This window comes from Chiloscyllium punctatum, chromosome 7, assembly GCF_047496795.1.
Source record: "Chiloscyllium punctatum isolate Juve2018m chromosome 7, sChiPun1.3, whole genome shotgun sequence".
Lineage (NCBI taxonomy): Eukaryota > Metazoa > Chordata > Chondrichthyes > Orectolobiformes > Hemiscylliidae > Chiloscyllium > Chiloscyllium punctatum.
The window spans coordinates 60976540-60991736 of NC_092745.1; the positions used below are offsets into that span (position 1 = coordinate 60976540).

Genomic DNA, 15197 nt, shown 5'->3' on the forward strand with positions numbered 1-15197 from the left:
TTGAAATGTTTCCTGTGTTCCAGTGAAGGCGAGACTAATTTAACTCAATTTAATGTCTTTCAAAGACTAGCAATGCACAGCAGGACATAAACCTACAGCCTGCTGACAAGAAATACATGAATTACATTTGAAATACAAAAAAAGCTTAGTCAATTTTTATCATCTCATCTCAAATCTGCCCAGATGCAAAAAAAAATTCTCATGAATTCAGAGGAGCAGGGTCATGCATTTTTTCTCTCAAATACAAACCATGCAAGCATTTTAAGTTTTAAAAATGCTGGTATTGTACACAGCATAAATGTGGGGCAATGAAATAAAAAAAAATTGGCAAGGGGTCGTCTCAAATTTTAATTTCAAACAGAACTACATACAGAAAGTATTAGCGAGAAGAAAGCAAAACCTAGTCATAGTCATATCAGAGAGACAGGTCATAAATCAATACAGTTTAATAAAAAAACACAAAAGTACTATTTCAAACATGAAGGGTCACTAGGGAGTATTAGACAAACCACAGATGTGCATTTCGGCTATACTGTTGACAAGTCACATCGGCTGGCAGAGGAATCTCACTAAAGGAACTATAAAAGGTGGCTTCACTTGGGTGAAATACAGAACCGCGTAGGGTGGTTGAATCATGACAAGCTCGACAATGAATTCAACTAGAAAAACAGCAATAAAGTGTGCAGCTATAATTATTTATAGAAAAAAAAGGAAAGAAAAGAAAAAGGAAGGAATAATATAACCAGACTGCAGTCAAGAACAAAGATAAAGATCAACTAAAATGGAATAAAGGTGGAGAGAATTAACAATTTCACATTGGTCTAGGAATAACTGAATGAGCCATTTTTAAAGGAAGTTCTAGAAAATAACTTTGTTCCAATTATTTGCAGGAACCTCAAATTTAAGGACAGATAAATGTAGCAGTTGTTAGACTGCAGATCAACATTATCTCAAGAGCAAATCAGGGACAGGCAACAAATATGATAGCCAACTCCTAAGGTTAAAAACAAAACTTCACTCACAAAGTGTTTTGTGGGGTTTAGGACACAGGTAAAGTTAAATTTCTGTATCAGAAAGTTATTGATCCTGACACTAAGAGCTTGAAGTCGGAAGATACTCAATTCTTCAACAGTGCCCCTGATCTTGAGCACAACACCATGATATTTACTACACTGTTAAAAATCACAAAAATTGCATTTGCAGGTTCTAACGTTGATATTTATGGCCATATTACACATTTTCAAGGGCAAAGATCTTTTGGATATTGTCTGTAGTAGAACTGATGAGGTTTCTACTGCTAAACAATTACTGGGAGGTATGTAAAATGTCTTTAAGAGATTAGCTCTAAATTTGTATATTATGATTTCTTACTTCCAATCAAACAAATAGAATTTGAACAAGAACCCAAGAAACAAACAAGTAGACAAATGGATTCCAAGCCTGCTCTGCAGCACATTTAGACATCATATTCCTGCACACTTCTCATGTCCCTAGATTCCCTCAGTTTGTAAACTAGTCAACATTCCCAACTGAACCAATCTAACAATCCAGAACTAACTCAAAAGACAAGTACTTGCACATTAAAGTTGAGAGAAACTTTGGTGTTCCTGTACAGGGGTACAGGAAGTTAAATGAGATTCTACTTTGTACCTGTAGTAGGTGAATAATTTAAACACCCACCAACATTATAGCCCCTTTTTGGGACCTTATTGCCTGTTCACGCAACATCTGACCTCCTCAGTTTACATTCAACCTAACTTTGTTAACAAACTTCAAAACATTATTCTTGGTTTCTTTGTAAGTAGCTACAGAACCAGCACTGCTTATAAAGCCTGTTGATGTGAAAATTCCAGGTGGTTCCCCATTCCTGTCTGTTAAGCAATCCTTCAGATGTTTTAATTCACAGGCGCAACTTCAGATGTTAGCATCAGTCTACTAACCTTGCACTTCTAATGCCTGCAAGGATGCCTTAAATTGTACTAGTTCCCTTTTGTATTCTTTAAAAAAAAAGTGTACCTCTACGAGATTTATCTTAAAAAGCTATTACAACTGGAGGTCACTGGACCCAAAATTGCTGACTGAAACAAAAACCAGAATTGCTGGAAAAAACAGATTTCCAACATCCTCAGCTCTTTATGTGGCAAAAGTCCTGGTCACTAGTCAGAAGTCAGTACAATAAGTGTATATCAAGCATACTCCACCGTAAGAACACAGTTTCTAATTGTAGCCTTGACTTTTCTTGACCCTGTGCATAATTCCAGCCAGAAATTATGGGACCGGGTTTTGACTATGGGACACAGTGAAACCACCTGCAGCCAGATCTATTTCAGTGAAATCTGAAGTTACAAAATCAAGATAATACAGAAACATGGACTGATTCATCTACATCTCCTTTGCTTAGGGCAGAACAATTATATTGCTTCACAATCATGCTACCTTAACAATAACCATTACAACCAACAAACCAACTGACTGGCACTTAGATGGGCATCCTAACTGAGTTCTTCTGGTTTAGATGAAGTTTCAAAAAAGTCAAAAAATGATTCAAGAGTTATAAATGCAATGAAAATGTGTTAAAAAGATAGGCAAAAGCTTTGGTCTATTGTTGTAGATCCTGGTGCATGCAATTGTCACAAATATCAGATTACGCAAACTCATTGCCCACAAAGCTCAAATTTATTACATTTGCACAATTATATTGGAATACAATAAACCAAACTTCCTCTAGGAGCTCCAATAGAGATCATTTATCATTTTTCTAATCCAATCCACCAAAAACAAGGTTATATAGAAACACTGGAGTGTCTCTGAAGGGTCTCAGACTGTGTTAAAGTTTAGTAAATTATGCAACATGTCATGCTGTTTAGAAGCACTGCTTCTTTCTGCACACTATAGGCGCTGATGTTTTTAAAAGGACTATCCTAATTGTTGCACTGGAGAGACTTCACAATTGCCAATATACTTGTATGTCAATCTTGAGGAAGGGTCTTCAAACTGATACTTCAATTGCTACCTCACCTCTCTCAGTATTTATTTCCAAACTTTAAGCAACTACAGAATTTCTCTTTTCTTTACTAATCATACTTGCACAGAAATTTTAAAATCAAAGCTATCTTTTAAAATCTCCTACTTCAGCAATGACTTCCAGTTCTGGCAACCAATACCACACATGGACCTCAGAGGTCTGTGCAGAAGAAAGATTATAGAGGGAAGGGCTATGGTAAACCTAACTTTTGAACGATCCAATGGGCTTAGTAATGTCAATGGACTAGTTATCCAGAACCCCAGTTAAGATGATATGGGTTTGAATATCACCAAATGACATACTGAATTCATCTTCTTAAATTGAAACAGGAATTAAAAAGCTAGTCAGTCAATTGCTGTAAACAAACACTCATCTGTCTCATTAAAATCCTTAAAAAGGAAATCAGCCATCCTTACTTCTCTGGCCTTTGACTCCAGATCAATAGCAAGTACAAGGATATTATCAGGACTGGAAGATTAGAGTTACAGCGATAGGCTAGATAAGCTGGGACATTGTGCACTGGTGCATAGGTGGTTGCTGAGGGATGACCTTAGAGGTTTATATAATCTGAGAGGCACAGATAAGGTGAATAGCAATGGTCTTTTCCCTAGGGGTTGGGGAGTTCAAAAGTAGAGGGTGTAATTTTAAGGAGAGGGGAGAAATATTTAAACAGGGACTTGAGGGGCAACTTGCATATGGAATGGACTACCAAAGGAAGTGGTAGGTGCAGGTGCAGTTACAATGTTTAAAAACATGTGGATGGGTACATGAACAGGAAAGATTGAGAGATATATGGACCAAATGTAGACAAACGACAGTAATTCAGTTTGGGAGAGTTGGTCAGTATGGGCAAGTTGGACTGAAAAGTCTGTTTCCATGCTGTATGTATGACTATAACTGTGGTCGACTCTTAAATAGCACTCCAAGCAACTAGGAATTGGCAAATCAATGCTGGCCTAACTCGCACTCCATAAATTCTTGCATGATTTAAGGATTACGTTTAACTACCATTCACAAGAAAATGTTCAAAAACAATGCTGTTAACCTTGAGAATACTGACATTTACAGCTCAGGTGTGACATAGGAAGTAAATTATGCAAATAAGTTGTCTAACAGCAATGGAAGGATTTCTCATGGGTTGCAATGGTTCAGCCTATGTTTCTCATCAACCTGTTCAGAGATGTTATAATGCACCTCTGGAGCAGTTGGGACTTAAGCCCAAGTCTCGAGTTCAAAGTTAGGGACACTACCACTGCAGCACACGAGAGCCCCGATAAAGGTTCAAGGCACAGGCTCATGGCTTCTATGACTAAGACTATCAGCATCTGACAGCCAATTATGCCTTGGGCAATAAAATGCCAGCAACACCCATTTTCCATGAACAATCATTAAAAAATATATCATATGGCATTATCAGATGTTTACTTAACCACAATCATGTCATGTTTCCTCCCCAAACTCAATCAGTAATCTGACAGATTTAAATCCAACATTTTCCTTTGAAACCAGTCTCCAAACCAAGCTGAGAAACCCTCGTATTAAAAAAAACTTCCCTGGCCATCATGGTGGTCATTCACACATGATTGCATTCCAATTTCTAAACCCAAAGAGGTTAGGCCACATCAGCTTAATATACCAAGAGTACTGGTTGAACATATTTTACTTACTTTGAGAAACTAACTCAGTCAGTCAATCACAATATATTTTACAATTACATGAATTGCATATTTTGTTAATTCAACCAGCTCTCAAACTCCAAACTTGCAAGATAATGTAATTCAGACACCCACTGATATCTGTCAAATAGTGTGGCCCTGGAAAAGCACAGCAGGTCAGGCAGCATCCGAGAAGCAGGAGAGTCAATGTTTCTGACATAGGCCCTTCATCTGGAATGTTTTTTTTGGGGGCGGTGGTTGGGATGAGTAAAGCATTAAGTAGAAGCAGATGAGAGAGTGGTTGGATGGGTTAGATAGGTTGGAGCAGATAGGTGAAGAGCAGGATGACAGGCAGTTCAATTCAAGAGGGTAGAGCTGAGTTGGATGGTTGTATCTGGAATGAGGTGGGGAAAAGGAAAGATAAGGAAACTGGTGAAGTCAACGTTGTTACTGTATCATTGGAAGGTCCCAAGGCAGAAAACAAAGTGTTCTTCCTCCAGCTTTCAGATGGCTTGGATTTGGCAGTAAGGGCAGCCCAGGTCTTGCATGTCCTTTGCAGAGTGGGAGGGGGAGATGAAGTGGTTAGTCACTTAGGTTGTTTGGCAAGTGTGTCCCAGAGACATTCCTTGAAACAGCCCTGTGGCCAACCAATTCAACTCCCCCTCCTACTGACATGACATGCAAGTTCTGGGCAGCTCCTCCAGCACCAAATCCAAGCCACCAGACAACTGGAGGAATAACACCTTATCTTCTGCCTTGACACCTTCCAACCACACAGCTACATCATCAACTTCACTAGTTTCCTTACCTTCCCTCACCCCACCAATTCAGCACCACCCTCTTGAACTCTTAACCATCAATCTTCCTTCCCATCCAATCTACCCTCCCCTCCAATCCATCACCCCTCCACTTACATCTACCTATCACCTTACCCCACTTCTAGTAATTTATCTCAGCTCCTCCACCCCCTCATTCCTAATGAAGGGAATATGCCCTAAACATCAACTTCCCTGCTCCTTGGATGCTGCCTGACCTGCTGTACTTTTCCAGCACCACACTTTGACTCTAATCTCCAGCATCTGCAGTGCCCACTTTCTCTCATCCACTGATACCTCACAATGCAAAAGTTGACTCCTCTTTAGAGGCATGACAAAGTGGTGACTGAGAACCTGATCACTGTACAAGGCAAAGCATGGGTAACCACATTTTTGCATATATTTTGACCTTTTCAAGACAAATAAACAATTCTTACTTCAGACAAAAAAATTGCAATGTCAGTCAATTAAATGAGAAAAATCTTGTCACAAATTGGTCATTAACATGCTTCACAAAAATATCAACAATGCAAGTGATGAATAAATGGAGTGGCTGTTATAGTCACAAAAACTATATACCGTAACACGGATCGAAAACATTCGATTAAACGAAAGCCAAAGCAACTGTCAAGAGGCCAGAGCAGAGAGAGAGGGGGAAAAAAAATCGATGCCACGCGAACATTATGAAAATACTTCACTGCAATGTTAAAGCATTAAAAAAAAAGTTCTTGTCCCTCGAGTAGTACAATAACTTTTTGATCACTCAGCGTTAATTACTGCCCTGGGCAACTAGTCGCCCTTTTTTTTCTGAAACGCCCTAGGATCCGTCAACTCAGTTCAAAAGCTCCAACAAATAGATTGCAGATTTCAAACTGTCTGGATCACGCAAGAACTCCATAACACGAAATATGAACCCAAGATAACTATTAATTAGAAATATTAACAGAGGATCAGCCTCGTTTAAAAAAAATAAACACAGGCCTCTGTTTCTACCCCTTGCCTGCCTGCCGGCCGGTCTGCCCTACCTTCGGGTAAGTGTGCAAGCTGTAAGTCATCTCGCAGCTTTTTTGACACGACACAGTGTCACCCAAAACCGCTTCGAAGGCATCGGAAGCCAGTGACAAAGTGGAGAAGAAACATAACGCGATTCCCAAGTATAGCAGAAGACTAAGGACAGGAGCTCTGCAAACAACCCCTCCAGCTACCTCCGCCATCTTCAATCTGTTTGTTATGATCCAACCCCCAACGCACATGCGCTCTCCAACCACCCTCAGTGACCTCAACCCTTATTGTCAGGTCTTTGTTTTAAAATTTATATTAGCCCTCCTTTGACCGAGATGGAGTCGAATTCCATGGCCAAGGCTGGTTTTTGGAGCCGGTATTGTAAAATAGCTAATTCCTTTTTTGGGAAAAAAATTGTTAGAGAAAAAAACCGCCGGAAGTCGCTTCTGGTTTCGCGCAGGGGACGCTGGGATGTGTAGTTTTCCCTGGCGATTGCGGCCTGCGGCTCCCAGCATGCACTGGGTGGGCCGGTTTGTCTCTGAGAAGGGGAAGGCTGTCCAGGAGTGGGGTGCTGCTGATGGATCACTCTGTGGGAAAGGGCAAGGATCAAGGCCCAGTGCAGCACCGCGCCAAGGTTTACCGTCAGGTCACTCTCGAGTCTTTAAAGGTACAGTCCTGGTCTCTTTTGGGGCCGTTGAATTATTTGGGTTAAATTGCAAGGCCAGGTTTTGTTTGCCAGCTGGTCTCCCTCATTTCCTAGTGATCCCTAGCTGCTCAGGGGAAGAGAAGGCACGTTTTTCAGGATAAGTGAAAGACTGGAGATGGGAGAGATTTTGTTACAGTCGCAGGTCGATGTCTGTTTCATCACACAAAAAAAACCCACCCAGGTTAGTGGAAAAATTCAGCAAATCTGCAGCATCTGTAGAGAGAGAAAAACAGAGATAACTCTTCTGGTCCAGTCTTGAGTTCTGAAGAAGTCACACTGGACCTGAAACGTTGACTCAGTTTTCTCTCCACAGATGCTGCCAGGCCTGCTGAGTTTCTCCACCAACTTCTATTTTTGTTTCAGATATCCAGCATCTGCAATTTTTAAAATTTTGTTTTATTTCATATTTTCCACAGTGCCAAACTACTGCCCAGCACCACCCTCCCTTTTCTCCCCCTCCAAAGTGCTTGAATTGTTCTCATCCTCCAAATCTATGCCCATCCATTTCTGGAGTTCCATGTTTTAATTCTTCTACTCAAGTTTCCACCTTTAACACATGAGCAAATGACATCCTTTGCGAATGACAAAGGGGAAATTTTCCCTCTTGGTCTTTATCAGATTCTCCCTAACTTTGACTGCATGGTTGGCTGCACCATCCTCCTCTAATGCTACTTAACTCATCCAGTTGGGTAGGATTATATTCACCTGATTATGTTCTTATCTATCTAACCACAGCCAGAGAATCATCTGTTCTGGAAATACCCCTTCCCTATTTCTCTGCTCCATCACTTAGCTATTGAACTCACCCCTCCTCCAGTTATCTGTGTGAGGTTAAATCAGACTTCTCTAACATTGGTGTAGTTTTTAACTCAAGATAAGCTCTTAACTGTGTGTGTTGGCCATCACAGTAAGATTCCCATTTTTATGTCCATTACATTGATTTTACAGAAGGAGAGGATTAAATAGCTTTGAAATGTGAATTTTGAGGAAAATTCGAAGGATCTGCTGGACAGAGAAAACAACATAAGATGAAGAATTACATTTGTTGAACATAATTAGGGAGAGCTAGAGAATTTCCAGAGGCACATTTTGAGACAAAAAGGACCAATATGTGATATGGGGAGACTTCCAAGAAAGAAGAGTAAGGAAGAGAATATTAGTGTTGGATGGCTTGAGGTGACGACAAATGGTTAAAAAAAAGGTAAAAATTATGGAAAGACTACAATGATCTACAGTCCTGTCTTTGGACAGAAGGAACATGCTGATAATGAAAATTGCCCCCAACGCTGTTCCTGCCCAAGCTCATCTGCTGCTAAAAGTCTTGCCTCTGCCTATGTTTTCATTTAGATTTGATTATCCCGATGCATCCCTGGAAAAAAAACCCAGATTCCACCCTCTGTGAGTCAGAAAGTGTGGTGCTGGAAAAGCGCTGCCAGTAAGGCAGCATCCGAGGAGCAGGAGCGTCAGCCTTTCAAGCATAAGTCCTGAGACTCATCCAAGACTCTGTTGGCCATGCCCTCTGCTAACTACCAACATTGGCTCCTGGTCAAGTTATGCCTTCAGTTTTAAAATTCCTCACTCTCTTTATGACCTCTCTCCTCACCGTCTCTATTATCTCTGCTTACCCGTCAACCCTCCAAGATATCTGCATATCTAATTCTTGCCTCATGAGGGTGTCCAATTTTAATTACGCTACCATTGGTTCGTGTGCTTTAAGCTGTAAACTCTGAAATTCTCTCCTTTTAAGCTCTCTATTTGTTTTCTCGTTTAAAGTACTCCTTAAAACTTAACTCTGACCAATGTTTTGACCATCTGCACAAATATAATACACCGTTAAAATTAAAGACATTTATCTTTTGTTTAGCTGATGTACCATTTGCCTGTTGCTCAATGTTGAATTACGTTGCTTCTTCTTTGCTTGTTAAAGCAAAAGTCTTTGTCCAAAATGAAATCTTGTCTTTCAGTTCTCATTTATATTTTGAGACATTTGTTACTTTAAAAAATTCAGTTTTTAGCGTTATCATAACAAGTTTAAATGCTGTTCTTGTTTTAAAGCATGTGTATAACTTCGGACAATGTGCATTTTTGTCAGTGTTCACATTTTTGCAATTTTAATCGATAATATTCATGGCTTTACATCGCCAAGTATGTTTGATTGATTTCTTCCAAAACCTCAAACACCGCAGACTTATTGCATAACTTTGATCTTTATGCTGAAATATTTTTTGGGTCATGACTAATTTTTTTAATTCTCAATATAGAGAGTTGTAGTGATTGAAGATATTAAGAGATACAAGACTATTTTGGAACTGCCTAGTCAAACAAAGGAAAACTTAATGGAAGCATTAAATGAATTAAAGAAGAAAATACCTTCTCAAGAAGTATTGCTCTCAACTAAAATAGGTAAAACTTTTAACTGCACAGTTCTTACTTTGAAGATTGTAATTTTGCTTCTAACAAAAGCTTTTAAAATCCTGATATTATTATAAGTTACGTTTTGCAACTTTCTAATGATCTCTAATGGAATAGTGTTCTGTTCCTCATGACTTTTAAATTCAATACTTTGAAGTGTGGCTCATTCCACTGAACCATTTGAGAGATTTAAACTGGGTTGATGGATCTGACACTTCTGATGTCATCGATTGAGGAATGTGTACAGTTTCAGAATTTTCCAATTTCTACTTGCTGTTTTTCCTCTTCCTAAGGGACGTTTGTCCTAGTATTTTGATTCAAGTTACTGATGCAAACATATGTTCATTCTAGTTAGAAATGTATGAATCAGTGATGCTGTAGATCTTTCTAAACATCATATTGGAAAAAGCATGAAGTAAAAAATAAATGTCATCACAAATGGACATGAAGTCAACATTTTTTGGATTTTGTCATTATAAGAAAATGCAGAAAATACTGAAAATCAGGTCGCATATGTGGAGAGAGAAATAAAAGGTGAATCTCTGCTGAGCAAGATGTATAAGATTCAGTAGGATGTACAAGGGACCCAAATGTAGAAATTGTCTTAAAAAGAACAGGCAAAAGGTTGACAAAAATAACAAATTTCTCTTCCGAAGTTTGAAGCACAGAAAACGAATTTCAAAATCTTTCAGTCATATCATGTAATAAGATTGAAATGGTAATAAACATGTAGTGACCAATGCAAAATTAGACCTGTGGAGTTCCTTAATAGCTCAATGAAATCATATATTGCGTGGTGTGGAGGCTGAATTGCACTTAACAACAAGTTGCCACATTTGATCTTGAGATCAGTACTACTCTGGCTCAAATCTCAACAGTGTTATATTTGGTATTGGTTTGTCCCTCCTGGATGGAAGTACCTGTAATAGAAATCTGCTAAATTTCAGTTAAAACATTTCTTCTATTCTGTTCTTTCAAACTGAGAGCTTATTGGCAAAACAAACTTGCTTCTGTCTTTGTGTTCTGAGGAAGGTTCACTGGACCTGAAATGTTTCTCTCCACAAATGCTGCCAGACTTGATGAGCTTTTCAAGCAGTTTCTGAATTCCTGTATCCACCGTTCTTTCAGTTTTTATTTGCTTCTCTCTTTGAGGTTTTCATCTTGAAAAGATCAAGAGCGTGACCCTTTTTCTACAGAAGGTCCAATGGTTGTGATTGTTTGCAGTGAGCAATAGCTAATTTTTGACTAGAAATGGAATCATCATTTGTCTGAGTAAAATCCTATTTACGCTTTCGCTGATTGGTATTTACTTCCTGGATTTCTCAGGGCACACAGTAAACAAGATGCGTAAAAATTCGGACCCTGAAGTGGCCACGCTTGCTCAGTCCATTTACATAATGTGGAAAACTTTCATGAAAGAAAATAGAAATAAGCAATCCATTGAGGTGCGATGTGATCCTAAAACAGAGAGTCTTAGGAGTAATGCTCGAAAACTGTTATCTGAAGCCTTGGAACTGAAGGTAATTTAAAAAATAAAACTTTACACTGAGAATAAAACAAGATTGTAATAGTATTATTATTTTCACATTTGTAAAAGTTCGCATGAAGTAAAAGAAATCCAGTAATGTCACAAACAAAATGTATGTTTATTGTCCATGTTCAGTATGTTTTGTATGAAAAAGGTGTGTCTTTTCTAACTCTTGGAATGTATCTCCCAATGTAATAATCAAACAAGGAGCTTTTGAGGGTTTGAAAATGGAAGTTCATACATTTATCTTAAGTGCAACATCTCATATACCTGTTTTCTTTCTTACACACACTCACTCACTCACTCAGTCACTCACACTCACACAAAGATACAGGACGTGGTAATATACTGATCCCAGTCACTGATTTATGATCTCAGATCTCACTAGCAGGTCAGGAGTGTCTTGGACTGTTTCAGTAATTTAAGGTTGAAGTGGCTGGTTAGTTCAGTTTTCAGAGCATGGTGCTAATAACAGCAAGACTATGGGTTTGATCCCTGTACAAGCCAAGTTACTTTTGGGCAGTCTGGTGGCTCAGTGATTAGCACTGCTATCTCACAGCACCGGGAACCTGGGTTTGATTCCAGCCTTTGGTCACTGTTTATGTGGAGTTTGCATGTTCTCTGGGTGCTCCAGTTTCCTCCCACAGTCCTAAAGATGTGCAGGTTAGGTGGATTGGCCATGCTAAAAAAATTATCCCTCATGCTTAGGGATGTGTAGGCTGGGTGCATTAGGTAGGGTAAACATAGGATTATAGTGAGAGCTGGGGCTTGGTGGGATGCTGTTCAGAGGGTTGGTGCAAATTCAGTGGGCTGAATGGCCTCCTTCTGCATAGGAGAATGATTTATGATTCTGTGATAAGTGAAGGCCATGTAAAGCATTCACAGCAGATAGTGATGTCTCTTATAGTTAAATTTCTGGAAAGTTGATTCTCAGGTGAGCCTGAAAATGGAGCATGTATGGTGGTTTCCTTTCTGGGAAATCTTGTTTTCACAATATTATTGTTCATTACCATGGCTGCTTGATGACTTGCAGCTTGCTTGTTGGTATGGTTTTCTGGCCAACTAAACTATTTTGATGGCTTTTGTGGAACTACCTGTAAAACAACTTTTAGCTGATTCTTAAAAGCAGACAAGAACATGGCTGCCTCAAAAGAACTTCAAAATTCCTTCCAAATTAAAGAGTGGTGTTCACTTTGTACATCCTGTATTGTGGATTTACATCTCTGAGTTTTAGAGAGTAATGTCATAGCTTTAGAAAGGCCCATCCAATCTGACAAGATACTTTTTGATTGGTTTCAGGGAAAGGCATTGATCTGCAATCCTACAAGACTTTTTTGTTGCTTACATTTGAGGGGAATTGTTTCAATATGCAAAAGAATTGCAGCTGTCTTTTTTCCAGTTTTTATGTCCAGTTTTAAAAACATAAAAATAGTTTGAAGTTCAGAATAGGAAATGTCAGTACTGGGTATGACAGTAAAATAATTGGAAAATGAAACTGTATAGTGGCATCCCATTCATTTCCAACACGTTCACCAAGTGTGTATGGAGTCTAAGTCGTTCAGTGGTGATATTGCACTTCACTAGCTTCAAGGCTGCTTTACATTAGGACAAGAAATACATAAAAACCTCCTGAGTTCAGGGAAACAGCACACGAGATATTTTGCTTTGAAAGCTCTGGGCAAGCTTATATTTATTTGCCAGCCTTAGTTTCCTTTTAAGATGTTAAGAGTCCGTTATATAGTCTGGGATTGATGTCAAGGCTCCATTTCAAGGGATGATGGCATATTCTATTGTGAAAGGGACCCAGGGAAATGCTTCAGAAACCCACCACAATTAAAATCAACTAATGAATAAGTCTGACGGAAAAAATTGTCAGGAATTATTAAATTACCAGATTTTATTTCTAAAAACCCATCTGGTTAACTGACTGCCTTTATTCTTGGAAATCTGCTGTCCTTAATTGGACTAGCCTACGTGTGACTCCTTGTCACATATTTGCTATTTGTAATGGAGATCCCAGGAGATATTTTTCAGTAGAGGTCGCAAAAGCAACCTGTGAGTGAGAGAACCTTAATCAGAATTAGCATATCTTTCACATCACTTTATAAAGGGCACAATCATTTTTGATATGTATAGATGGACTTGTTTTGTTCTTTCTAGTCATTGACTATGCTATAAGCTCTTCTTGGTTTGTAATCATTATTTCAGGGTACTTTATGTGAATATGTAGCGTTTAGCATTTAAAGGCATAATGTCATTTGTTACTTATTTTTTACCACTCGTTATAAATTCATAAATACACTGTTTAATATTTCTACAGAATGATGACCTGCTGATTGAAAATATAGAACGAGAGATTTTTCATCAGTGTTCTCGTTTGATCAACATCCCCTACCGACGGTCAGTACGAACTCTGGTCTTTACTTTAAAACAGAAGTCTGAAGTCCGAGAACAAGTTAAAACCTACAGACTGCCAGTGAAACAGCTCATTGAAAACCACAAGAAATGATTCATTCTGGGTTGTTAAAGAATTATGCATAAACTTAAAAATTGTGAACTTTTTAAACTGTGGCCTTTTTTATTTAAATCATAAAAATATAAATATGTCAAATGTGTGATCTTTATTAATAAATTCCTGGTTTTTGTACACAGCTGTTGGAGAATTCTTTTGGTTTGCTTGTGACTCACTGTCTATAATTGCATAATGACAAAGTTGCCAATGAATGCAAAATTTGCTTTGCCAGAGTCTCCTGAGAGAATATTTTTGGGCCAGTGATAATTAGTTGGGCAGATTAAACTGGCTGCTTCATTGTAACTTAAATGTATTTTAAATTTTTTTTTAAGGTATTTGGTGCATTTGACTGAACCTGTTCTGTCACATTATTAAGTTTGCGTTCTTTATGATGCTGCAAAGATATAATCATGCTTCTTAAGGTGTGTAGACTAATTTTGGCTTCAGTTTTTGATCATTAGATTTATTTATTCATGCAGCAAGGCTATTGTTGGCTCTATCAGCATTTATTGTCAATCCTTTGCCTAAACATGGTGGTGAGATGCCTTCTTGAACCGTGGACTTCCTTGGGCTGTAGGGATACCCTCTGTTGTTAAGCTATTCCAGGATTTTGACCAGCAATAGGGAAGAACAAAATTGATAAAAGCAGTGCAATTGACATGAAAACCTTGGTTATGGAAAGAAACGTTATCCAAGATTTAGCTGGTATATTCTTAACCCCTATCTGAAAAGTGTGCATTCATCCAAAAATGGATTAGACTGAGCTGCAATGTCCTCCACAATAATGTACAAAAGGCTGATAACTATCTGAAGCACCACATCTATACATTCTTAAGGAAAAGGCAAACAGGAAAAGATAATTGCAGCTTTGATGGTTTCATAACATTATCCCATCTATCATACTTGCCATATTTTTCAGTCTACCTTTTACAAAATTTATGTACAGTAATTGCTTCTTGAACCTGTTTACTTTTGGCCATGTTATGCCATTGTTGTCCATTCCTAGTCGCTCTGAAAAAGTAGGTTTGGACCTTGCTAGGTCCTTTCAATGGTACTTCCACAATAGTACTGGCTTGGGAAATCTAGGTCTTTGATCCAGTGACAAAGAGGCAGTGGTGATTACACATTCAAATCAGGATGGTAGGGAATTGAAAGCAACATTTCCAGCCTTACTAGACAGTATCTTACCTTTTAAATGCTAAAGTTGCAATAATACTTTTTGACTTTGTTAAGTACTTGTAATAAAATTCATTGATTTCTTTTGTTACCTAGTGGTGATTTACAGTGAATTATTAATGAGGAGCTGAGTTGAAATAATTTTCAATCATGCACTGAGCTCACTGGTTTACCAAAAATTGAGTGACATCTAATTGAAGGACAAAGATAACTCCTGTCCTTTCCTGTTTTTGCCACATATTGAACATTGTAACATAATTGTTTTTCTTCAGCTTAATTTTGGGAGCACTATCAAGGGAACTGTACTACTATGGAAATTCAGTTTGTGGGCAGGCTAGATACTACATATATTTTACAGCAGTTAAA

The 15197-nt window shown here is 38.4% G+C and overlaps 2 protein-coding genes across 2 annotated transcripts in view; one reads left to right on the forward strand and one right to left on the reverse strand.

The window, feature by feature from the left end:
• tmem59 (transmembrane protein 59) overlaps window positions 1–6724 on the reverse strand; it is a 34061-nt gene extending 27337 nt beyond the window's left edge. Inside the window, exon 1 of the mRNA XM_072573734.1 lies at window positions 6521–6724. Coding sequence (XP_072429835.1) covers window positions 6521–6709 — 189 coding nt within the window. The 5' untranslated portion in view covers window positions 6710–6724. The remainder of the gene's footprint in view (window positions 1–6520) is intronic.
• Window positions 6725–7013: 289 nt separating this feature from the next.
• tceanc2 (transcription elongation factor A (SII) N-terminal and central domain containing 2) lies at window positions 7014–13790 on the forward strand. Its single transcript, XM_072573736.1, has 4 exons — window positions 7014–7164; window positions 9465–9606; window positions 10942–11135; window positions 13464–13790. The coding sequence occupies exons 1-4, from the start codon at window positions 7075–7077 to the stop codon at window positions 13650–13652; spliced, it is 615 nt and encodes a 204-aa protein (XP_072429837.1). The 5' UTR covers window positions 7014–7074; the 3' UTR covers window positions 13653–13790.
• The last annotated feature ends 1407 nt before the right edge of the window (window positions 13791–15197 follow it).